The sequence below is a fragment of the Cetorhinus maximus genome, chromosome 9, assembly GCF_964194155.1.
Source record: "Cetorhinus maximus chromosome 9, sCetMax3.hap1.1, whole genome shotgun sequence".
NCBI lineage: Eukaryota > Metazoa > Chordata > Chondrichthyes > Lamniformes > Cetorhinidae > Cetorhinus > Cetorhinus maximus.
Window position 1 is genome coordinate 41158324 of NC_135887.1, and position 27481 is coordinate 41185804.

The 27481-nt window shown below is 42.7% G+C and overlaps 1 protein-coding gene across 1 annotated transcript in view; it reads left to right on the plus strand.

The window, feature by feature from the left end:
* LOC144684599 (calcium-binding protein 8) overlaps positions 1-27215 on the plus strand; it is a 387172-nt gene extending 359957 nt beyond the window's left edge. Inside the window, exons 5-6 of the mRNA XM_078548593.1 lie at positions 13852-14005; positions 23144-27215. Coding sequence (XP_078404719.1) covers positions 13852-14005; positions 23144-23271 — 282 coding nt within the window. The 3' untranslated portion in view covers positions 23272-27215. The remainder of the gene's footprint in view (positions 1-13851; positions 14006-23143) is intronic.
* Positions 27216-27481: the final 266 nt, after the last annotated feature.

Sequence of the window (27481 nt, forward strand, 5' to 3'; positions counted from 1 at the left end):
ACCATTCCTTCACTGTCGCTGGATCAAAATCCTGGAACTCCCTCCCTAACAGCAATGTGTATGTACCTACACCACATGGACTGCAGCAGTTCAAGAAGGCAGCTCACCACCACCTTCTCAAGAGCAATTAGGGATGGACAATAAATGCAGGCCCAGCCAGCAATGCCCACATCCTATGAAAGTGTAAATAAAAACAAGTTGGATGTAAAAGATCCTATGGCAGTATTCAGAGAAGAGCAGGGAAGTTCTCACGGTGTCCTGGCCAACACTTAACTCCCAACCAACATCATAGAACAGATGGTCGCTTATTGCTGTTTGTAAGACCTTGCTGTGTGCAGATTGGTTGTCACATTTTGCAATAACAGTGAATGCATTTGAAAAGTACTTCATTGGCTGTAAAGTGATTTGAAACATCCTAAGATCATGAACGGCACAATATAAATGCAAGCCTTTCTTTATGTACAGTTTAATTAGCGCCTAGAACAAAGCCCTAATTATCATGATTAATTCTGAAATCAATCAACCTAGCTTGGTCACAGAGATATCTCCCTCCAGGGTTTCATCTTGAAATTGGAGAAGAGAATTTTAACACTAAAATATTTCAAAACTCTATGTGACCATTCATCATCCAAGTAGGTTATGCTACAATTATTTCATGTGTGAAGCCATTTTGCGATGCGAGTGTAATGAGAATGTCAGTTGTAGATTGTAACTTAAAATTGTGCGTTGCTGGACAATGTGAATGGGAAGCAATGAAAAAGCTTGCTAGAGGCCTTGCTGTGGGCCAGGTTTACAGATAACACTTTGTCTCATGAATAGTAGGACCACCTGTGATAAATGGCAATGTTGTAAGTAATGTTAACTTGATAGCAGCTTCCATGGGGTAGGCCAACCTCTATACTTGTTACTTGGTCACACAGATACTATACACAATACCGAACCAACAAGCCTCTCCTTCCCCTCCTCCTAGGTGTACTGCATTGTTTTATTCTGGAATCGGTTAGCTGCTTCACACCCAACCACTGTAGCAGCCTTGAAGTATATAGGGAGTTCTGAACAGGGATGCATAACCTTAAAGTTAGAGCTAGGTCATTCAGGACTGATGTCATGAAGCACTTCATTACACAAAGGGTAGTAGAAAGCTGGAACTTTCAATTCCAAAAACTGTTATGTTCAATTAAGTCAATTGAAAAGCTCAATAGGTCGATAGATTTTTGTTAGCCAAGAGTTTTAATGGCTGTGGAATCAAGGCGGGTTGTTGGAGTCAAGATCCAGATTAACTATAACCTAACTGAATGGGTGAACGGGCTCAGGGGGCTAAATGCAGGATACCACAAGGATCAATACTTTGGCCTTAGCTATTTACAACCTATATTAATGATTTTGATGAGGGTTCTGCATAACGAATTCAAGTTTGCTGATAATACAGAGCTAAGTGGGAAAGTGTAGTGGTGAGGAGGATGCAAATAGGCAGCAGAGGCATATAGACGAGTTGGGTGACTGTGTAAGGGCATGGTAGTTTGAATACAGTGTGGCAAAGTGTGAAATTATCCATATTGGTAGGAAAAATAAAAATGCAGAACATTTTTTTGAATGGGGAGAGACTGGGAAATGTTTACATTCAGGGGGACTTGGGCATCCTTGTACATGAATTACAGAAAGCTAACATGCAGGTACACAATGCAATTATGAAGCCAAATGGTATGTTAGCTTTTGTTGTGAACGGATTAGAGTTTAAGATTAAATAAGTCTTACAGCAATTGTATAGATCATTGGTGAGGCCACTGGTGGGAGTACTGTGTGCAGTTTTGGTCTCCTTACCCAGTGAAGGACATGCTTGCCCCAGAAGAAGTGCAACAAAGGTTCACTAGACTGGGTTTCTGGGATGAGGGGATTGTCTTATGAGGAGAGATTGAATAAACTAGGCCTTTGTTCCTGGGGGTTTAGAAAAATGAGAGGTGATCTAGTTGAAGCTTATAGAATTCTTAAGGAGCTTGACAGGGTAGATGCTTGAACATGGGGTTGCAGTATCAGAATAAGGGTTCGACCATTTTGGACTGAGAGGAGAGGTAACTTCTTCACTTGGGTTGTGAATCTTTGGAATTTCTACCCAATAGAGCTGCGGATGCGCAGTGGTTTGAGTGTATTCAAGACAAAGCTTGATAGATTTTGAGAACTAAGGGATATGGAGATAGTGGGGGAAGGTGGAATTGAGGTCGAAAATCAGTAATGATTTTATTGTATGGTGGAGCATGTTTGAAGGGCCAAATGGCCTTCTCCAGCTCTTATTCTGAAAGTTCTTATGGTCTACTCCTGTTTCTATGAAATAAGAGAAACAGATGCTATACAATGGCATCACTTGGCCACAGATTGTATTTTCTATATTATATTATAATATAATATAAAATGTTATTTTGGCTCCTTTTTTTGCTTCACAATGCATTAGGGAAGGCTTAAAAATAAATTAGAATTCTCTTTGGAAAGGCTGAAACCATTTCTCTCACCCACTTTGTGGCCAAAGGTCATTCATGGGAAGATAGGACATAGGAAAATAGGACTTAGGAGTAGGAGTAGGCCATTCAGCCTTTCAAACCTGCTCCAGCATTCGATAAGATCATGGGCAGAATCTCCTGGTTGGCGTGCGGGGGTGGGTCCCACACGCCGACTCATAAAATGACGCACAGTGACATCGGGCATGTGTCCCGACATTACCGCACGTCATTCTGATCCTCAGTTCGGCAGGCGTGCACTAGAGTCGGCTGTGTGCCTGCCGAACTGTCAAAGACCTATTAAGACCATTTATCAACTAATTGAAGTACTTGTCAGGGCTGCCCATCCAACCTTAAGGTTGGCGGGCAAGCGAAGAGCCCAGGAGGCCTTCGCATTTTTCGTGGAACCTGATCCAAGGGCGGGATGAGGTTTCATGAAGGGTTTATAATTTAAATAAAAATTTTTATTAAAATTCATAGACATGTCCCAGCTCATGTGACACTGTCGCATGCGGGGACATGTCTGAATAATTTTTTAAATTCTTTTTTTCAATTTTTCACAATCAAATTCATTTCCCTGAAGCAGCTCTGTGCCTCAGCGAGATTTCTGTGCTCTTTCGCTCGCAGGCCCTCACTCAGTCTCCTCCCGACGCCCGCACAGGGAGTGCTCAGCGCTTCCGGGTGTGCATCATGCTGGATGGGCCTTAATTGGCCCGCCCACGTATAATGGCGATCGGCTGCGTGCCCACTCCCGCCCAGTCCGCCCGACGGGGAGAAAACTCTCCCGCATGGCTGATTGATTTGGTCTCAACTTCACCTTCCTGCCTGTGAAGGGAATTCCACAAACTAACAGCCTTCTGAGAGAAAATGTTTTTCCTCATCTCCATCTTAAAAGGGAGACCCCCTATTTTTAAACTGTGACCCCTAGTTCTAGTCTCTCCCACAGGAGGAAACATCCTCCCAGTATCCATCCTATCAAGTTCCCTCAGGATCTTATGTGTTTCAATAAGATTACCATTCATTCTTCTAAACTCCAATGGGTATAGACTCAACCTGTTCAATCTTTCTTCGTAAGATAAGCCTTTCATCCCAGGAATGAGTCGAGTGAACCTTCTCTGAAGTGCTTCTAACGAAATTATATCCATTTTCCAATAAGGAGACCAAATCTGTACACAGTACTCCATCTCACCAAGGCCCGGTACAGCTACAGTAAAACTTCCCTACTTTTATATTCCATTCCCCTTGCAATAAACGCCAGCATTCAATTTGCCTTCTTAATTACTTGCTGTATCTGCATACTAAGTTTTAATGATTCATGTACCAGGAGACCCAGACCCCTCACGTATACCAATGAGTTCTGCAATTTCTTTCCATTTAAATAGTATGTTGCTTTCCTATTCTTCCTGCCGAATAAGTTCAAATTTCTCCCCCATCTGCCAAATTTTTTGCCCATTTGTTTAACCGATTTATATCACTTTGTAGACTCTTTACCTTCCTGACAACTTTCTGTCCTACCTATTTTGGTGTCATCAGCAAATTTAGCTCCATACATTGGGTTCCTTCATCCAAGTCATTAATATAGATTGTAAATAGTTGAGGACCCAACACTGATCACCAGCATTCCACTAGTTACAGCTTACCAACCCAAAAAATACTCATTTATCCCTACTCTATGCTTCCTGTTAGCTAGCCAACACTTTATCCATGCTAATATGTTACACCCACACCATGAGGTCTTATTTTGTGCAGTAACCTTTGATGTGACACCTTATCAATGTGCTTTGGAAATCCAAATACATCACATCATTTATCCAACTTACCTGTTACTTCCTCAAAGAACTCTAATAAATTATTTAAACACATTTTCCCTTTCACAAAACCATGTTGACTCTACCTGATCCCATTATGATTTTTTAAGTAGCCTGCTCTAATCTAAATAATGGACTCTAGAAATTTCCCTATGTCAGACGTTAGGCTAACTAGCCTATAGTTTCCTTCTTTCTGTCTCCCTCTTTCTTGAATAAGGATGTCACATTTGCTATTTTCCAATCCACTGGGACTCTTCCAGAATCGAAGGAATTTTGGAAGATTATAACCAATGCCTCTGCTATCTATGCAGTAATTTCTTTTAAGACTCAAGGGTGCATGCCATCTGGTCCTGGGAATTGTCATTCTTTAGGTCTAATAGTTTTTCCAGTACTTTTTCCCAGGTGATGGTGATTGTTTCAAGTTCCTCCCTTCCTCTCACTCCCCAATTTTCAAGTATTCTTGGGAAGTTATGTGAGCTATTTCCCGTAGCCGCTCCCTTTGTACATTTCACTGCATCAGGTCCAATATGGTGAAGAGCTTACCTCAAATATATAAATAATGTTGTCTGCAGGAAATCTCACAATTCAGCCCAGACTCTATTGCCATTTTAGCATCACAGAATTGAAAATTCACCCATGTGTTCCTCCTTCTAAATCGGACATTTATAAAGCTTCCATTCTGACTGTATTCCCTTAATCATACTAAACCTGCATGTCCAAGGGATAAGTTCCTGACTATCAATGGGGAGAATCATCCATTGGTAAATCTTACGCTCACATGCAGAAATTTCTGATTAGTTTGAATTTGACTTGCAATGTTTGTTTTATCACTAAAAGCTTCCAGTTTCTGTCTTTGATGTTGAGCTCATACTGCACATCAGCATGTTCATGCTATGATGCTATTTTGTATCATAATACAAGCACACTGATGCACTGAATCAGCTCTGTGCACTTGGCAGGTCAGAAGATAGTACTGATCTCACATTGTGAGACCCGAGAAGAATTGACCAAAAGGAGGCTGCCATCCTTTGCTCTGCTGTCCATGCTGTGGCAGCTGTGCATCATCAGTCAGGTAAAGTCTCCCCATTGTTACCTCCCAAGATATTACTTAATCATTGGTCTGGAATTTGCTGGCACAGGGCATCGCAAGAGGGTTTCGAGAAAGTGCAGAGGAGATTTACTAGAATGGTACCAGGGATGTGGGCTTTAGTTATTTGGAGAGACTAGAGACTGGGGTTGTTCTTAGAGCAGACAGCATACGAAATAGGAGCAGTAGTAGACCATGCAGCCGTTTGAGTCTGCTCAGCCATTCAATAAATTATGACTGATCTTCTGCCTCAACTCCACTTTCCTAGCTGCTCCCCATATCCTTTGATTCTCTAAGAGGCCAAAAATCTGTCTATTTCAGTCTTAAATGTACTCAACAATGGAGCATCCACAACTCCCTAGGGTAGAAAATTCCAAAGATTGCCAACTCCTTGAGTAACGAAACTTCTACTCATCTTAGTTCTAAATGATCGGCTACTTATCCTGACACCATCCCCCCATGTTCTAGATTCCCAGCCAGAGGAAACAACCTCTCAATGTCTACCCTGTCAAGTAGTTTCTTTCAATGAGATCACCTCTCATTCTACTAAACTGTAGAAAGTATTAGCCCAATTTACTCATCCTTTCCTCATAAGACAACCCTGTTATCCCCAGAAGCAATCTAGTGAACTTATCTGCAATGCAAGTATATCCTTCCTTAAATACGGAAGCCAAAACTGCATACTATACTCCTGGTGTGGTCTCACCAAATCCATGCACAATTGTTGTAATACTTATTATTTTTGTACTCTAATCCCCTTGCAATAAAAGTCAACATGCCATTTGCCTTCCTAATTTCTTGCTGTACCTGCTGACTTACTGTGTTCCTTGTATATGTACGCCCAGATCTCTCTGAACATCAATGCTTGAAAGCTTCATGCCTATTAAAAAATATTCTATTTTTCTGAGCTTACTATCAAAGTGAATAACCTCTCACTTCCCCACTTTATGGGCAGAATCTTTTGCTGTCACAGGTGGCGAGCTTGGAAACAGGAATGGTATGTACTTAGGCGGGCTGGTGGTATACCCAAACCCTGCTGCCATTCCGCCTTCACCCAGATTAAGTTCTGGGTAGGAAGGCCCAAGGTCAATCTTTCCATCCTGCCACCAGTTGACGCCCTTAAGTGACAAATTAAGGACCCCATCCTACTGCTGCTGGGATATGTCACATTGGGAATGGGTTGCCCATTCACTTAACTTGTCTAAGCCCTCTGTGAAGCTGCTTTGTGTCCTCCTCACAGCTTACATTCCCATTGTTGTATCTTCAACAAACTTGGATATATTACTCTCAGTCTTGATTGTAAATAGCTGAGGCCCAAGGACTCTTCCTTGCAGCATTCCAATAGTTACAGACTTCCAACTTGAAAATGCCCCGTTTATTCCGACTCTCTGCTTCAAGTCCGTTAACCAATCTTCTATCCGTGCTAATATATTTGTGCTCCTCCATGCACAGATATTTTTGTATTATCCTGTTCTGTGGGAAAATAATGATGAGTTAAACGTACACTAAATTATTAGTGTGTAAATAACTTAACAATTTGTGGTGATTTGTAGTTCACGCTTTATCTCTTCCTCGTCACAAATTGCTGAGCTATTTACATAGGAATAATGGCATGTGCATTTAACTTGTCATTATTTTCCCAACAAATTCTGGGCCATTGTATTTAGTTTGATCAATGGTGCTGTCCAGTATTTTTAATGTTTAACAGTCACTATCTGATTTACTAACACACAAATATCATTTTCCTGATGACCTCTACTCACCATTCAGCCTCCTGTGTAATCCTAATGTGCCTAACGTATTGAGCATTAAGACTATTGATCACACCAGTTGCTAAGTGTGTACATTGCTCTCTGAACGATGCTTCACCTTGGAATATTCTGCTTTCTGCGTATAATCTGTGAAGTTAGGTGTTGTATTTATAATGCTTTCATCAAGGTCATTAATAAATAAAGGTCATAGGACCATTTCCAAGAGGCTAAACTGCTCACAACTTCTAATTAGCAATGTCACCAATGTCTACCTTCTGTTTCCTATTATCTAGCCAGCTAATTATCCAATTTACAATCTTGGATCCTGAAAGCTTTCACTGTAGTCATAAGTCTCCTGTGAAAGACCTTGTCAAGGGCTTTCTGAAAGTCAAGATACATAATATCCACCATCTTACCCATCTATAAATCTGTTGTTTCATTGAAGAATTCCAATATATTTATCAGATGCAACCTGTCTTACCTGTGTTGCCTGGAATTTATTAATCGTCACTCTCATCAAGTGCTGTTGAGTTTCTTTTTTTAATGGACTGCTATATGTTTCACATCTCAGGTGTCAAAGGAAATTCTAATACATTTCCTCTTTTTAGGATATTTAGTTCTCAATCTCCTTTTTAGTCTTGTTATCGAACACTTCTTGTCAAATCATGTGGAGTTCTGTCACTTGCTGTCAAGCCTTTAATAACATAGCTCTAAAATACACATTTTGAGGTACTTGAGAGCAGTCCAGGTGAACATTCTCTTGCTGAGGAAAAGTGGTGTCCTGCGTTTTGCATTTATGTCTGTATGCTTGAGATTGATAACTCAGTGTGTGGAAGAACACAGGCATGACTCCATCTTCTGTTAGTTCATCACATATTATCTTGCTTGTGCCACTACTGCTTAAAGCTAAAGCATTTGAAACATTTCTCCCAGTTTGATCATTTTGCATATAATTCATACTTGCATTATAATAAACAATCCTGTTTCCTCAGTCTGCTCTTGATTCTTCATACACTCCGGCGTCTGTAAGCAGCTTTGGAATCTCTATGAGGTTTGGGGCAAATTTTCCTCCCTTCGCTATTGTTTGTGAACAAGACAGTGCAAATGCAAATACTCATACTGGGCTTTCTATTAGGAATTCCAAGGAATGAAAAGAAAGGACTTGCATTTAAACATCATTTTCATTAACAATGAATTATTTTTGAAGTGCGGTCACTGCGCTATATAAAATGCAACAACCAGTTTGCCCTCTGCAAGGTCCCACAAATAGCAAATGAGATGAAAGAAAGAAAGACACATTTGCAAGGTGCCTTTCATGACCTCAGGATGTCTCAAAGTGCTTTATAGCCAATGAATTACTTTTGAGGTGTGACCACTATTGCAACGTAGGGAACCCAGCAGCCAATTTGTGCAGGCAAGTCAAGGGCAACTCAACTAGTCCCACTCCCTCATCTTTCCTCATAGCCCTGAAAATGTTTTCCCTTCTGATAATTATCCAATTCTCTTTTGAAAGCCATGATTGAAACTGCCTCCACCACATTTTTAGGCAGTGCATTCCGGATCCTAAGCATTTGCGGGGTGAAAAATTTCTCAAGTCGTCCTTGGCTCTTTGACCTTACATTGGTGTTCTCTGGTTCTCAGCCCTTCCGCTAATGAGAAAGGTTTCTCTCTATAGGAGAACAGTCCCAGCTTCTCCAAACCATCCACATAACTGAAGTTCTTGAAAGCATTCCCATGAATTTTTTCTGAACCCTTTCTAATGCCTTCACATTCTTTCTAAAGCCTGGTGTCCAGAATTGGAAACGGGGGGCTGAATCTTCAGCTTGGTGAGCGGGGGCAGGGCCCACTCGCTGAGGCGCAAAATGACGCAGGGTGACATCGGGCGTGCGGCCCGACATCACTGCGCATCATTTAGATTTTCAGTTCGGCGGGTGCGCATCTGAGTCAGCTGCGTGGCCGCCGAACCATCAGAGGCCTGTTAAGGCCATTAATTAACTAATTAAGCCTATTGAGAAAGCTGCCCGTCCAACCTTAAGGTTGGTGGGCAGGCGAAGAGCCCAGGAGGCCTTCGCATTTTTCATGGAACCTCATCCACGGGCGGGATGAGGCTTCATGAAGGTTTTATAAATAAATTTTTGCATTAAAGTTCATTGACATGTCCCAGCTCATGTGGCATTGTCACATGAGGGGACATGTCTTAAATTTTTTTTTTCTTTATTAAAATTTTTAAAACTTTAAACTAATCTCCCTGAGGCATCTCTGCATGTGAAAGAGCACACTCCCGACTCAGGGAACCTCCCCCCCGGCACAGGGAGTGCTCAATGCTTCCGAGTGTGCGTCACACAGGGCGGGTCTTAATTGGCCCACCCACGTAAAATGGTGGCATGGACCCGATCGGGGGCGCCGATCAGGTCTACGCCTACCCCCGCACAACCCCCCCAACGGGGGGAACATTCTCTCCAGGGTTTTATAAAGGTTCACCATATCTTCCTTGCTTTTGTACTCCATACCTTGATTTATAAATCGCAGGATCTCATATGCCCTTCTCAAGCTGCCCTGCCACCTTAAACAATTTGTGCACATTTACTCCCAGGTCCCTCTGCTCTTGCACTCAGAATTATATCCTTTATTTCATATTGTCTCTCCATATTCTTCTACCAAAATGTATCGCTTCGCACTTCTCTGCGTTAAATTTCATCTGCGACATGCCTGGCGATTCCACAACCTGTCTGTGTCCTTTTGAGATCTACCATTCTCCTCTTCACAGTTCACAATGTCTCCAAGTTTTGTGTCATCTGCAAATTTTGAAATTTTGTTCTACATCCCATGTCTAGGTCATTAATATACATCAAGAAAAGTAGTGGTGCTAGAGCTGAGCCCTGGGGAGCCCGACTGTATACTCCAGTCCGCAAAACAACCATCGCTCAGCCAACTTCATTTCCTCGCTGCTTCTGTCTCTTTTATTCCATGGGTTTTAACTTTGCTGACAATCCTGTTATGTGGCACTTTATCAAACGCCTTTTGGGAAATGCATGTACACCACATCAACTGCATTGCCCTCATCAACCCTCCCTGTTGGCTCATCAAAAAACTTAAGCAAGTTAGTTAAACACAATTTATTTTTAATAAACCTATCCCTTAATTAATCCACATTTGTCCAAGTCACTATTAATTTTGTCCAAGGTTAAACTGACTGATTTGTAGTTTCTGACCTTATCTGAACAAGGGTATAACATTCGTAATTTTCCAGCCCTCTGGCCCCACCTTTGTGTCTAAGGAGGATTGGAAGACTACAGCCAAATCCTCTTCAATTGCCACCCTTACTTTCCCCAGTGTCCTCAGATGCATCTCATCTGACCCTGTTGACTTATCAACTTTTCAAGGCACAACTTTGCCGTCGGCATGTGGGGGCGAGCCTGACATGCCAATGCGTAACATGCCGCGTGATGATGTCGGGCGTGTGTCCCGACGTCATTGCGCATCATTTCGATATTTCGTTCGAAGGGTGGGCGCCGGAGGTGGCTGTGTGCGCACTGAACTGTCAACGACCTATTAAGGCCATTAAAAAAGTAATTAAACTTGTTAGAAATGCTGCCTGTCCAACCTTAAGGTTGGCGGGCAGGCGAGGAGCCCAAGCGGCCTTCACTCCCACGGGCGGGATGAGGTCTCCTGAAGGTTTTATAAAATAATTAAATACATTTTCCAAACTTCACAAACATGTACCAGCTCACATGACACTGTCACATGAGGGGACATGTTTAAATAAATTTTTACTTTATTTATTAAAAACTTTTATAATCCATTCAATCTCCCTGAGGCAGCTCCGTGCCTCAGGGAGATGGCTGCGCTCGTTTACACGCATGCGCAGGCTCCGACCTTCCCTCCTTCCACCGCCCGCACAGGTAGTGATGAACGCTACCGGCTGCGCGTTACGTTGGGCAGGCCTTAATTGGCTTGCTCGGGTAAGATGGCGGCACGCAGCCGATCACGGGTGGCGATCGACTCTGCGCCTGCCTCCGCCTACTCCCACCCAGCCCGCCTGCCATTAGAAAAATCCTTCCCTAAGTACAGCCAGTCTGCCTAATACCTCCACTGTATAAATTCATTTGTAGTGTCTCAAACAAGTCTTTTTTCACTATACCTCTCGCAGCATCTTTTTCCTTGATAATGACAGATGTACAGCACCCATTTAGTACCTCCGCCTTGTCCCTTGCCTCTATGCATAACTTCCCTTTTTGGTCTCTAATTGGCTGCATCCCCCTTTTTACTATTTATATGCCTATGGAAGACTTCTCAATTCCCTTTCACGTTAGGTGCCAGCCTCTTCTTATATTCTCTCCTTGTTTCTTGTATTACCTTTCTCATTTCCCCTCTGAACTTCCTATATTCAGCAAGGCTCCCACTTGTATTATTAACCTGGTTGTGATAATGATGAGATAATCTGATTTTGTTGCTATTGTTTGAGGTGGAACTGTTTGTCAGGACAGCATGAGAACTCTCTGCTCTTTTACACATTGTGCAAAGGGATCATTTATGTCTCTCGGAACAGTTGCCATCTAAATTTAGTATCTCATTTGAAAGCAAGCATCTCCAACAATGTAGCACTCCCCCAGTACTGCACTTAAGTGTCAACCTAGATAATATGCTTTTGATCATACAAATCCTCTGAATTAGAGTTGCAAAGGTACTGGTAAATCAAGTTGACACTTGAAGTGGAGGACTAGATGCTGTTGCAAACATGTACTGCCCTGGAGCAAATCAAAGCAGAGAAGTTATCATCAATGAGCTTGAAGAAATCATTTTTTCTAAAAGGATAAGTGAACGTGAAGTTGCTTTTACAAACATGTGGCAGAATTATCAGGTCGGCGGGCGGCAGCGATTGCCAGGCCTGGGAGCGGCCGACAAACCGACCACTGCCCGCGATCGACCCCCGACCGCGATTTCACGCTAGCCGGCCAGTTAACGGCCAGCCAGCATGAAAGGCACTCTGAAAGGCCCAGCGCTGCCGGGGTGGGGGGGGGGGGCGGAAGGAGGGCAAGCGCTGAAGTCAGTGCGGGCATGGGAGAGCGCAGAAGGAAAGCTCCCTGAAGGCAGAGAGCTGCCCCAGGGAGCTGACAAGTTTACAATCAATAAAAAAATCGTCAGAATGAGACACCTCAATATATGGATGGTGAATTTTTTTTCAAAACGTTTTAATCTTTTTAATTGATCACGAAAACCTCATCCAGGCCTTGGATGAGGTTTCCTCAAAATTGCAAAGACCGCCTAGCCGATTTGCCTGCCCGCCAACTGGACGGGCAGCGAAAAATCGCCGTCAATTGTTACTTTAATGGCCTTAATAGACCCATTAATTGCCGGTGGGCGCGCTGACGACTCTTGCGCACGTCCGCTAACCGAAATATTGCACGAGTGCGCAATGGTGTCAGGATGCTCGCCCAACATCATCGCACGCTATTCCGTGCTTGAGCGTGTCAGATTCTACCCATGGTTACTGACTGGTAAGTTTTATTTTTAGGCATGCAAGGTGTCAGATATCATATTCTTGCAGTTTTATCATCCTTCTTAGGTCTGTTTAGTTAAATGTACACAATGCAAGATGAACTCGTGCAACAGCAACTGGTATTTATATAACACCTTTAATGTAGTAAAACAAAACAGAATTGAACACCAAGCTGCATAAAGAGATGCTAGGAAAAATGATCAAAAGCTTGATCAAAGAGGTAGGTTTTTAAGGAGCGTCTTAATAGAGGACAGTGATTTGGAGTGGCAGAGGGGTTTAGGGAGAACATTTCAGAGCCCAGGGCTGAGGCAGCTGAAGGCCTGTCTGCCAAAGGTGAAATGATAAAAATCAGGGATGTACAAGAGGCCAGTATTGGAGGAGTCAAGAGATCTCGGAGGGTTATAGGACTGGAGGAGGTTACAGAGATAGGGAGGAGCAAGGCCATGGAGCGATTTGGAAACGTGGGTGAGAATTTTAAAACTGAGATGTTGCCTGAACTGTTGCCAATGTAGGTCAGCGAGCACAGGGGTGAATGGGATTTGGATGAGAGTTAGTATAAGGGCAGCAAAAGTTTGAGTGAGTTTACATTTATTGAGGGTGGAATATGGGAGGCCCACCAGGAGAGCATTGGAATAGTGCACTTTAGAGGTGACAAATACACAAGTTAGGTGGAAATAGGTAGCCTTGGTGATGGTGCAGATATGTGGCCTGAAGCTCATCTCAGAATCAAATACAACACCAAAGTTATGAGCAGTCTGGTTCGGCCTCAGGCAGTTCCCAGGGAGATGGATCAAGTCGGTGACAAGGGAACAAAGCTTGTGGTGGGCACTGAAGGCAATGGCTTCGGTCTTTCCAATGTTTAGTTGGAGGAAATTTCTTGGTAGTAATGATGGTGGGTGCATGTTTCGTTTTCTTGTTCAATCACTAATTTTAATCAGCAAATCACAACCCTAATAAGCTGTGTGCCTCAGCTCCACATCCTGTTTACCATTCACAAAGCATCCAATGGCAGTGTTTGCACAGAAACCAGTGACCCGAATCTCCAAGCTGTGGAAGGAATCCATGCGACTGCAAAAATGACCTTGTTGAGGAAGATTAATTAAGCGTAGAATTCAGATACAAATCCCGATCTGTGATATATCGAACTCTCCATCACATTAAAATAACTAAAGATTTTGTCATTCTGGACACAGCTTGACTCTTATTTTTCCATCAGTTTGATATGCAGAGGATTACACTGGAAGAACTGAAGCACATATTATTTCATGCATTTCGGGACCATTTGACAATGAAAGACATTGAGAACATCATCATAACAGAGGAGGAGAGTCTGAATGAAAGTTCAAGTAACTGTCATACCGAATTTGAAGGTAAGCCCATCATACATACTGAACAGAGATTGAGTTTATTATTATTTTTGAAGTTCACTGAAACACTCTCAGCTGAAGAAGAAAAACAGAATCAGATTAAGGACTCCACGAATTCTATTTAAAAGAATTAATTTAACTTTCTATGATATTTAATTACTGGGCAAAGTCACAAATCTTTTCTTTGTTATTTTCTTCAGTGCAGTCAACAGCTGTCCTGCTTTTATTCAATGTTGCAGCAAAGACTGCATTTCAGGTTGTTCTCCTTATTTCAACCAGACAAGAATAGTTTATTTTCCTTTCTGTCTTGCTCAGTTCAAAATAGATCTGAAGCTGGGGTATCACTTCATGGGCATCAGTGGTCCTGTGCTACCTTACCCGGTTATGACTGTCGGATATAGGTTTGAGACAGCAGAGCTGAACCTGAAATAAAAGCAGAAAATGCTGGAAATACTCAGTAGTGCAGGTAGCAGAATGGAGGGAGAAACAGAGTTAATGTTTCAGATCAACGACTTTTCTTCAGAACGGAAGGAAGATAGAAATGTAATAGGCTTTGAGCAAGTGAAAGGGGGAAAGGGGGATGAAGAACGAAAGGGAAGGCCTGGGATAGGTTGGAGGGCAGGAGAGATTAGCTGACAAAAGATTTCATGGTACGAAAGGCAAAGAGAGTGGTAATTGTTGTAGTAAAGAAACAAAAGATTTGTCCAGCGTGGGAGTGAATGTCAGACTAATGAACAGTTGTGTTTGAAAACAAAAACATAAAAAATAAGATTTAAGATCGGCAGATGCAAAAAAAAGGAACAGAATGGTGAGGGACAGCGTTTATGGTCTGAAATTGTTGAACTCAGTGCTGAGTCCTGAGAAGGCTGCAAAGTGCCTATTTGAAAGGTGAGGTGCTGATCCCTGAGCTTGCGTTTAACTTCATTGTTCCAATGTTCAGTGCTTCAGTTCCAATGCTACTGTGTTCCACTGCAGCAGGCTGAGGACAGAGAAGTCAGTGTGAGTGGAAGGTGGAGAATTAAAATGGCAGGTAACCAAAGGCTCAGAGTCATGCATGTGGACTAATTAGAGGTATTCTGCAAAGCAGTCACCCAATCTGTGTTTAGTCTCCCCAGTGTAGAGGATACTCCATTGTGAGCAGTGAGTACAGTATGCTAAATTAAAAGAAGTGCACTAAACCACTGCTTCACCTGGAAGGAGTGTTGGGAGCCTTGGACAGTGAGGAGAGAGGAGGTAAAATGGGTGTTGTTACATCTGCTGTGTTTTAACGGATAGATGCTGTGGGAAGGGGACGAAGTGTTGGGGTGACTGAGGAGTGGACCAGGGATTTGCGGAGGGAACAGTCCCTTTCGAAGGCTGACAGGGAAGGGAAGGGGAAGATGTGCTTGGAGGTGACAAGAATGACAAATGATCCGTTGGATGCAGAGATTGGTGCAATGGAAGGTGAGGATAAGGGAAAGTTATTGTGGTTTTGGGAGGGGTGAGAGTAAAAATGCAGGAAATGGGTCAGATATGGTTGAGAGCCCTCGTACCCACAGTAGAGGGGAATCCTAAATTGGAGAAAAAGGAGGACACATCAGGAGTGCTGATCTGGAAGGTTGCGCCGTTGGAAGAGATGTGGCGGAGATGGAGAAACTTGGAGAACGAAATGGAGTCCTTACAGAAAGCAAGGTGTGAAGAAGTGCAGTCAAGGTGGCTGTAGGAGTCAGTGGGCTTATCATGAATATTAGTTGATAGCCTATCCCTAGAATTGGAAACAAAACAATTAAGGAAGGGATGGGAAGTGTCGGAGATGGACCATGTGAAAATGACTGAAGGGTGGAAATCAGAAGCAAAGTTGATGGCATTTTTGAGTTCTGGGTGAGAACAGGAAATGGCACTGATACAGTTATCAATGTACAAGAGTTGTGGAAGGGACCCAAGTAGGACTGGAACAAGAAATGTTCCATATATCCTTCAATAAGACAAGCATAGCTAAGACTTGTGGGTGCCAATAGCAACACCTTTTATTTGGAGGAAGTGAGAAGAGTTAAAAGAGAAACTGTTCAATGTGATGACAAGTTCAGCCAGGCAGAGGAGGGTGATGGTGGATGAGGACTGGTTGGGCCTCTGTTCAACAAGATGTAGAGAGCTCTGAGACCTTCCTGATGGGGGATGGAGGTGCACAGAAATTGGATGTCCATAGTGAAGAGGAGGCATTTCGAACCAGGAAACTGGAAATGGTTGAAATGATATAGGGCATCAGGAGAGTAAGGGATGTAAGTGAAAGACTGGACAAGGGGAGAAAAAGTAGTCAAGATAGGAAGAAAAAAGTTTAATGTGACAGGGACAGGCTGAAACAATGGGTTTATGAGGACAGTTTGTGGATTTTGGGAACAGGTAGAAGCGGGCTATTCAGGGTTGGGGTACTATGAGGTGGGGAGCTGGGGAAAGAAGATATCCAGAGGCGATGAGGTCAATGACAATCCTGGAAACAATGGCTTGATGTTCGGTGGTGAGATCATGGTCCAGATGGAGGTAGGAGGAACTGTCCGAGAGTTGGTGGGCAGCTTCTACCAGCAGAGGGTTAGTACATCAGAAAACAACAGCAACACCCTTGCCAGCAATTTTAATAACAGTGTCAGGGTTAGACCTGCGAGAATGGAGTGCAGCAAGTTAAGAGGGAGGCAGGTTAAAGTCAGTGAGGGGAGCAGAAACACTGACATGGCTGATGCCGTGCTGACAATTCTCAAAGAAAAGATCAAGAGAGGGTAAGAGGCCAGAGGGACAGGTCCAGGCAGAGGGAAAATATTGAATATGTGTGACAGATTCCTTGAGTGAGGGAGGACTCCTGGCCAAAGAATTGAACACTGAAGTGTAGGTGACAGAAGAAAAGTTGTGCCAAGCTCGAAATTCATTGAGGTGGGGACGTAAGGGGATAAAGCTGAGTTCTTTGGTAAGGACAAATTGTTCGGAGCCAGAGACGGAAAGGTCAGAGGGTATTGTGAATATACAGCAAGAGGAGGGATTAGAATAAGGGGTGGTGTTAGAGGAAAGTAAGGGGAAGAAATATCTGGAGGGGCTTTGGTATCAATGAGCTGTTGGGGCTTGTGTTCTTTAACACTTGAAAGGAAGCAAAAAAGTTTTTTGTTACAGCGTTGGATAAGACAAAAGATGAAATGAAACTGCAGAGCAGGACAGCTTTGAGATAGAGTGAGCCGGCGCAGCTGGAGAGAGAGGTCAAGAGTGTACATGTGGTGATGCATGGCACTGGGTGAACCTTATAGACAGATTTTTAGTCTCTAAGGGAATTAAGGGATGTGGGGAGTGGGTGGGAAAATGGAGTTGAAGCCCAAGGTAAGCCATGATCGTATTGAATGGCAGAGCAGGCTCAATGGGTCATTTGTCTACTCCTGCTCCTGTGGTTCTTGTGTTCCTGATCCTGTTTTGAGGTGTATATATATATTGATATGTACTGGATGAAAACTTTCTGGGCCGCTGGATAGCGGTCAGGAGCAGGACTATCAACTGATATTTCCTCCTCCTTAGTCTAGAGGTTGAGGGCTATGCATCCTCACTACTGAACTAGCTGAGATTAATGAACAGCTCAAACCAGCGACTGGACCTGGAAAAGAGCCCATGGATTTCTTTGTCACCAAGATTGAGGACAATAGCTGCCTCTGCCGCATCACTCCCCTCCCTTTGCCCACAAGCTCCCCCTAAAGACCCCCCTGCTCTAACACTGATTTCTCATGTTTCTCTGGCACATCTCCTCTATTGCCTGACATGCCTCCACTGAGCTCATCTAGGCCATGAGGCCCATCTTTTGCTCCTTCAACCCCATGCTCAGTTAACGACTAACCAGCCATCGTTTCTTCCCGACACCACCCCCACCCTGATTCTAGTTGATATTATAAATGTTCCTCTCTCCTGAGGTACTGTCACCCTCCGTTCCAATTCTGCTGTCATTACCCACCTCTGCAATAAACCTTGACACCACTACCACCTCAACTCCAATCCCCCTTTCCTTTCCAATGTGCCTTTCCAATGTCTTTGAAAGTATTTTTGCCTCCCAAATCTGCGCCCATCTATCCTGCAACTCCATGCCTGATCTTTTCCAGCAAGGTTTCTCCTGCCACAGCACTGCGACCATGACAATATTGCAGTATCTCTCTTTATCCTTCTCAATCTGCCTGTAGCCTTTCACACAGTTGACTACAGCCACATCCACAATTTCTATCTGATTCTTAGGGCATTTTAATACTTTAAAGGCACGATATAAATGCATCCTAAATAAGCATTACAGCTTTCCTTGGTAACAAATAAACACAATTATGGGCTAGATTTCTCTGTAAACACAGCAGCAGCTACAGTTCAGAATATTGGCAGAGTACTGTGCTGTTCAAATGGCGTGTTTTTTGGGATGGGGGTGAACTCCACTTTAAGACGGTCGAGCTGCCATTTCATCATCAGCCACAAACTATTAGCCTCAGAGCTCTTCAGTAAGCACATAGGATGGCAAGGGGATTGATGCAAACTCATATCTCCAAAATGAACTGCAAGAGGCATGGACAAAATATAAATAACGAGCATGTCTTTCTGGACCAGTTGAATCTTTATGTAGCTCATCCCCTTACAAATAAATTGGGGGAAGATACTGATGAGTCACAAAATTAATTAAAATTTCTCCCAGCCCTTTGCGATTAAGAAGCAAGATTGCTTAAAAACTCCTCAATTATTCAGAACTGTCTGATGCATGTTGCCTCCAGTTACAGGATCATGTTCATTCATGGCTTTAATACATACTGATATTGTCAGTTATGTAATGCCGGATTTCAGTATCGTCTTTGTATTCTAAACTCAAGTGCCTTTACGTGAAAGTGACTTTGAAACCTTTTACTGTTGACTTCTGAAAGTTGTCAAACCCCAATCTGACCAAGCCGAGGTAAACCAATCCAGATGCAGACCCTTGGTTAATTCTTTTTTTAAATACAGTAATGACAACATTATTGGTTCCAATCCTATTGGGACCCTGAGGTGTTATGATCTGGGTAGGATCAAATGATGTAGATTGGAATACCAGATGGATGGCTTAGCATTTTCATTCAAATTGGCATGTGAGCTTTATCTCCGGACCCATATCGCCCTTCGAAATTTAAATATCAATATCCCTGTCTCTCTTCCACAAATGGAGACCTAAAAATACATGAAGCTGAATCTTTGCTGCCCTCACAGAGGAACAGAAAAATAGATAGAAGCTGAGCTGGAGCTCATCAGATGCAAGTGTGACCGAGTCATTCGAGAAATCAATTGATGGAGTCTGGGAAACAGGCCAGTGATCCCCTGGCCAGGAGATTTTATGAGGACACATAAAGGGAAGGGATAAAATAAAACAGATACAAAATGGAGAGAGAGGAATTTACCAAGAATTTACCCTATTTGGATATTGCTGTTCATTATATCAATCATTATATTTGGAGAAAACATCACTTCTTTCTCAGGTGAGCTGACGTTGCCGGGGTGAAAGCACAAAGATGCAACTGCTTGCCCATAGCTGACCCAATCAGCTGTTCATCATGTGTCTGATAGTCAGTGTTTAGGTGACTATCAAAATACTATTCAACCAGGTAAGGCATCACAATCAAGCTAGTATTCTCTTTGCTCCATGTCCTAATACAGTTCGAGCTCTCTCTCTTTCCCCACTCCAGTTCACAGCAAAAGGGAAGCTCCCAGAAGCAGGTCCATGCCTCCTCTGATCTGAAACACACAACCTATGTGTCTCATGCATGCCAAAGGCTATATCAAACATAGAAGGAAGCCATTTGAGCCATGGTGATGTCTGTACCAGCTTTTTGTTGCAGCAAAAAACTTGCTGACTTGCTTTTCCCCTGTAGCCCAGTGCGTTCCCCTCCCTCAAATCATTACCAACTGTTCCCTTCATGTTGCAATAATCTCTACCTCAGCCACTCCCTGTGACAAAGCATTTCCTGCTCTAAAAGCTTCCTGTGTAAAGAAATGTTTCTCAAACTCCCTGCTCATTCTCATTTAATTTGATACCCCTCATCACCAAATCACCAGAGGAAATGACCTTTCCATATTCAGTCGATCATAATTGTTTATAATTTTAAAAACCTCTACTAAATCTTTTCTTTGCCTTCCCTTCTCTCTATTGTCTCCTCACAACAACAGTTCACATCCTTGATATCATACTAGTCGATATACAATTCAATGACCTCTCTATAATGGAGCGCTAAAGGTGCACAGTAATTTAAAGTCTAATTGTCTTGTACACATTTATTACTCCTTATTACCAGAATACCAAGTACCAGTGACCCACGTGTATTGGCCACCACATGTTTCAGTCCACTTCACAAGGTGGAAAACATTGTGTGCCATCATTGAAACTAACAGTAGAATTACTTTACAAGAATTATAATTAGAATCAAATAATATGGCAAATAAGCAACAATACAGTTCTTGGCTTGCAACCACGTCCATTTGTGTAACGTCATTAACATAAAAAAACTTCCCAAAGCACTTCACAAAGGTACAATTAAACACCAGGAAGCTGAGCCAAAGGACAAGTTACACTGAGGGGTGGCCAAAAGTTTGGTCAAATAGGGGCAGGTTTTAAAGATTATCCACAAGGCGGAGAAGGAGGTGGAGGACTGGAGGGGTTTAGGGAGGCAATTCCAGAGGGGTAGTTAGCTGATGACTGCCAAAGTTGGGCAGAAGGGCTTGGGTGCAGCAGGCAGAGCCGAAGCAAAGGAGAACAACTTTACTGTGCACTGTGAACCCAGTCCTAGCCAGTTCAAAGTGCGTAGAGGTGTTTCATGTGCCACCTTCGTGGTTTCACAGTGCCACCTGTGCTAAAGGCCGTAAGTTTTGAAATACTGACTGCCAGCATGTAAATATTTACAAATCCCAGCGGACATACATCAAGCAGGGGCGGGTGCAGAATGCCACAGTTACCACCTGCCCTGTAGCACCAGAACAGGCCTGATAATTTTTTATGGTTAAGGGGGATGGTGGGGGGTGGTTGGGGGCATTGGGGTGATGTTAATTTTGTCATGAAGGCCACAGAGGACTGGGCATAGTGAAGGTTGTTTTTGTGGGGTTGGAAGGAGAATTAATACTCCTGCTGAACCTGAAAGAAAATTAAACTTACCGGGTGGCCAGCAGCAGTCCCTTTAATGGCCACTGGTTAGGCATCTCGATGTCTACGGATGCTCTGCTCAGCGGTACCTGAAAATTGCAATGGGTTCATATTGGCATCATAGGACCCCCAATTCACATGGCCCTAATGAGGCACCCTGTTCCCAGCAGGGTGGCTGGGCCGGCCATTTCAAAGAGCTCACCAAAATCCCAGGAGCCTGGCCATTAACGGGCAATTGGGCTTTTAAGTGTTCAGATACAGTTTTCACCACACAATCATCCTGTTGCAAAAACCAGGGAAAATAATCAGCTGCTTAGCTTATTCACCGAATATTCAAATACATTTTGTGAGTTCACTAACAACAATAAAGGAAATGCCCCTATTGTGTTTATGATCTTGCACACATTAAACAGAGAAAATTTTCTTCCAGGCTTGCCAGACATTTTTAGACCCTCTAAACCTGAACTAGTCTTTTCCCTCAGCTCAGTGTTTATTTTTCCTTGCACCTTTCCCCCGTTTAACTTCCAAAGTCAGAGGCTCTTCACCATCTTTGCCGCTGCACGTTATTATTATTATTCTCCAAACTGGCAGTATATTCAATTAAACCCTTTCCTTTGTGCACCTTCCTCTCTCCATCTTACTGCTTTACTTTTCTCATCATAATCCTGAACTCTGGGATCCTTTGAGGCTGCTTTATTTATAAACTGGTCTTTCTCAGTGTGCACGCTTCAAGGTATTCATTTATACAGTGTTATTTTGTGAGGAACCCTGGATTGCAATGACATTCCTAACAACAGGGCTAGGGATTTCATGGCTGCCGTTCATTTTTGCCTTTGTTAAGAAGGAAGTAGAAATCGTTCTCTTTTCTTTTCTAAAGATAAAGTGGAACCTGGCCCCCTTTGGGTAATAATAAATAGAACTCACAGAACTCAGCTCTACAGCTCCTGAGGTAAAATGAAATACTCCTGTATTTATTAGTGATGTCCTTTTACAATAAACCCGGATCTGTGCTTTTTTTGTAATAAAACACAATGCTCCTCCAACACAAACAGACACAGATTTAATAAAATCAACGTCTATTCTTATCTTAATAAAACTCAGATTAAAGATCGCTCTTTTTATTTAAATAGAATCAGAAATTGACACTTCTTGAAAACCATGCTCTCTGTTTATTTTCCCATCAAATCTGTCCCTATTTACTTGACATCAAGATCATGCAGTATAGGTCTCCCTCTCTTCTGGAGCCAAACACAAACTGAATGGCTTCTGTGTGGTACAAGTGAAGCTTGGAATGGCTTCCAGTGGGAGAAGTGAGTCTGGTTTCCTTTCCAACTTTCTCCTCAGGATGTTGAGCCCAGACATGTACTGGTACCTCACCCTAGAGATCATTCTTCGTGGCTGACCCAATGAGCACTGACAGGCTATATAACTACAGATGATCATAATCAAGCCCAATGTCCACATTCGCCATACACACAGGAATCATGAGGTAATTATTTTGAGTATCTCAGCTGATTCTCCCCCTTCTGACCTTCCAAACCAGCAGGCAGCCTAACCTCGAATGCTGCACTGGTTAAGATCAGCGTAGAATAGGAGTAAAACCATGGACCTTCCTGCTCTCTATAGGCTAAGTTCCCTACAGTTGGGCAGTGAACTAACAATGTGAGTCACTAGAGGTGTAACTGCTTTATTTAAAGGAATGTTAAAACTATTTGTAATTTATTCCTTAATGACTTCCGAAGTACTAGAGACATTGGAGAGCAACAGTTCCCATTGACGACTTTGATGCTCATGGGTTGTATGATTTCCTACTTAGCTGGAATAAACTGGATTGTTCACTAATGCCCACCCTGCCTCCAGAAAAGACTGACTGCAATTGTTTGTGGCCTTGTCTGTTTTCATTAGAATGGCACAAATCTGCAGCTTGACTGTTGTATTGAAAACATGGTGTGCGCGTGTCCAGCCAAAAACTATGACTTTACAGCTTTCTTCTTTCCTTTTGACAGTGCATTCACAAAAGAAGAACCGACAGACATGTGTGAGGAAGAGCCTGATCTGTGCGTTTGGTGTGGCTTTCATCATCAGTGTCATGTTGATTGCAGCAAATCAAATTCTCAGGAATGGCATGGAGTAGCTTCTGAACCAACCAGCCACCCGTTGGCATGAACTGGTCGGGCACGACTTTAGTGGGTAAAGTCCAGTGGACTCCTGGATTAGGAACACAGGGTGATGTAAATAAGGGTAGAATATATTTCTACCAGGAACATGGAGCCCAAAATGGAAGTGATTCTTTTTAGGTTCACACAATTAGAATCCCGCAGACAGGGATTTTTTTTTTTTAAAAAAGGGCTGAATTATTAAAGGCTGCTTTTTATAATGTGACAGAGTACAGAAGTTCTGAATTATAGTTATGACTGGCAGTAATAACATGAGAGGGATAGAATAAATTATGATTTTGGATTTTTTCTCCATATGCTAATGTTAGTGAAACAGTTGGCTTAACTCCAAACACTAAAACCCACTTTATACTGACGTGAGTTTCCAATATTAGTCAACAGAGGAAGATCAAAGTCCACAGTTAACTTCTGCTAAGTCGGGGGTACCAAGTGGATCATTATCAGTTGCACGTTCATTATTAGAGAATGGCCACAAGAAGGAGTAGCTCCATCCCAAGCTTCTGGTGCTGTGGAATCTACCCTGTTGGTGTTGTCGAAGCCATAGATCAATGACTGCATAGGCGCAACTTTAAAGTAGCAACTTGTGACTTCGCTTGCACCTGTTGAACCAGTGCTGATGGCTGGGATAGAACCATACTAACATTGGCCTCTGCTGATGCAGAGTGGACAATGCAGTGATGGCTAAAGGTAATGGCTGCTTCTCACTCACAAAGGAGAGCTTATCTTTGAACTGTCTGCTGTGATGCCAGTGGAATCCAAAGATCCTGGTGTCTCCAACATCAGCATTCCCTGATTTACTTCATAGTGCGGCTGCTACAATCAGTGCTGTCATCATTGACACAGCTGCAAAAGAAAACGGGTGTGTGTCCCTGATTTGAACTAATAAATAAACATGCATGTATACTGGGAATGTATTAATATTAATAAATTCCTTGTATACTTATTCACTGTAATATTCATCAAATACTCATTCATTGGTATACACATTGCCTGGTACTGGCTTCTACTAGTCGCACAGCTCCTCATTCTTCACCAGTTACAAGATTATCTATTTCACCAACACCACTGTTCCACATTGCTCCCTTTCCCTTGCCCCTGTTTTTAGTCACCGATCTCTTTCTCTCACACAGACACCAATCCCACTATCCCTCTTTGTTCTCTGATTTTCCTCATTCCTGCTGCTCCTTATTGCTTTCTCTCTCACTCTCCTTTTGTCATTGCTCCTATGGCTGTTCCTCAGTGCTCATCTGGGCTAACGAGGGTGCTTGATGGGGTATGATAGACAAATGAGATGAGTGGCTGATCCTGTATTTTTTCAGCCTATCCCAAGCCATACGAATCTTTGAATGTCTTTTATTGTTTGTTTGACATCGAGACATCCCTTTCTGTGGACGTGAATGTGTAGGGCAGTAAGGTGCAGTAAGCCCAGCTTGGGTGCTGCCAATGTGGTCATGTTATTGAACAGGGCCTAATTTCTCACTTGGTTAAGATGCAGGCCTGTTACACATGGCCAGGGACACTTCTCAGTTCGTTAATTAAAAAATTTTGAAACATAAAGTGGGAAACAAAAAGCAAATCTGTCGATTGTATATACCTCAGGATGCATGGCAGAAATGAAAAATTACTGCTTGGTGATTTTGCAAAAACTTAAAAATATTCAGCACCACAAAAATAAAATAACATTTAGATAATTTTGGCATTGTATAGTTCACAAACTTGAACAATAGGTACTGTTGAGAGACAGGACCTCCCCCACTCCCCTCTCCTGTGCTAACTACATGTCTGTAGAATGTTTATTATGGTGCCTTCTGTTATGCCTAAAGTGGACCTGAAGGATGAATATCATGGAACATTGGACAGGGTCTCAATTGCATTCTCTGCTCAGTAATGTCAAATCAGCCCTGCACTGCCCATTGAATAGCTGTGAAACACAGATGCAGCCCTCTGATCCAGGATGCTGAGCAGCCCTGCTCTAATATCCTCAATGATGCCTGCCGTAGGAAGAAAGTGGGCACACTGGGAGGTAAAAGCAATGCCTTGGTGAAGTGCTCCATCTAGTGACTGGATGAGAACAGACAAAACATATTGCCAACAAATGGACATCTCAGGTAGCCCTGTGACTGAAATGTCCAATCATCTTGCTTGGGAGGTGACTGCTCAATTGCACGCATTGCTAAATCAATTAAAATGCCAAAAGCAAATATCTTCATTAATATATATTAAACCAGACAAGTTTGGATAACCTTGTTTCCATTATTAAAAAATGTGCCACTTATGATTTTCTCCCTTTTAAGGGAACCCTGCTTTCGCCTTCCCCCCCATGCCTCACTATTCCCACAGACACTGCATCCTAGGAATGTGCTGATACTGTTCCTGAGGGGCCATTGAAAGAGTGTAAATGGTCAACAAGCCATTTTCGCTATATTGTTAGCCCTCACATTTGCTCATGAATCTGAAGTTTATTACGTGATTCATCGACGTAATAAACTTCATGTACAAAGCACGAGATTTTAAAATAAAATGGTGGACTGCTGTGTATTGGTGTCTTAACAAGATTGCTTCTCTTCTGTAAAGGGATGCACTTGGTCTCCACCTCCAAACTGGGCTCACTGTGGGTGAGGTCAGGAAATAGTTGTTTGAGGATCATTAGCTTGAAGCCATGGCTCCATTAGTACCCACCAGCGTACTGCATCGCTCTATTACCATTTGCAATAGAAGCAGAAAAGGCTGGAGATATTCAGCAGATCTATTAGCACCTGTGGAGAGAAAAACAGAATTAATGTTTCAGGCCAATGCCCTTTCGTCAGAACTACTATTTAGTTAGCTTTCCTGATGTTGCCTAAATTGGTTAGGCCCCTTAATCACACTTATGGAGAACCTTCCTTACATTTGGTGTTCACTTCAATTATTTTAGTCATAACTCCCTCACAAGTTGTAAGCTATCTTTTCAAGAGAGATTTTGATTCAGTAATCATTTGTAAAAGCTATACATTTATGGAGGGTGCAGTAAAATGTTATGGGCCAGGGGGGAATTAATTTAAACAGCCTTGATTTCTCCTCTCACTGCCCATCAGTAAACAGAAAGGTGTTCTTGATTTTTGATTTCCTCCTTTTATAAGCAGTGGTTTATGTTCCCCAACCCTTCAGTCTGAAGTGATCCTATCCTCTATTAATAACCCCACAGCAAACTCGACATAAGGTTAAATAAGAGGGCTGGTTTATTTTACACACACACCGAAACATGGGAAAGGGGTACAGGGCAATACCACAATAAAAATAAGAATTATGGTTTCATGTGAGTGCAGAGTCCAGAATCAAAATTTCATATCAGAACGAATACTCTGAAGTGTATTCCTTCAGAGGTGAGCAGGCTGAAACTTGCAGGGGTTCCGACTTCCCAGGAGTAAGGACTTCCACGATGGAAGAAGGTGCGTAGAGATGAATTAGTCTTGAAGGCACAGACACAGAAGTTTTAATGTTCCAGTAGTTCACAGTGTAGATGAGGTCCAGGCACTTCACCTGGATATAGCTGTTTTTGCTGCTCCTTGTTGGGTAATAAAATGGTAGACTGCCTGAGTTCAGTTCCACACGGCAATGTTACAGGTTCTCGCAGCTTGGGGAGGGTTATGTGACATATCTCTCATTTCTTCTCCTGGGTGTTGGACAAAGAATGTATTTTCTCAGGCCTGGAATCTTGAGGCGTTTAATAGAGGAGTCAGGGTCCATTTTGTCCTTTGTAGATATACCATCTCCGTTGGCTGGAGCTCAACCTTAGAAATGCGAAGGGGGCTAGTGCATTTCTTTGGAATTTGATTGTTGACCGTCACAGAGGGTCCCTGCTGGTTTCTGAAGGTTAGAAATTCCTCTGGTATGAGCCAAGGATAGTCAGGGTAAAGCCTTGTCCATTCTGAAAAAAAAATAATTTTATAAAGTAGCCAGGTTGGTATATATATATTTTTTTTTTTCCTTCCTGTCTCCTAGCTGGGACAAAAGTCATAAGGATGGAGTCCCAATGTTTTTATCCAAGTGTTGAGAAAATAGACAAAATGAAATTGTTATTAAGCCTTTTCTTCCCTTTTCGTCCTAAAGCTGCTGACTTTATGGCCTGGATATTAACCGTGTGTCTATGTAGATGGGAAGACGGAGTTTCAGATACTGCGGAGCTTA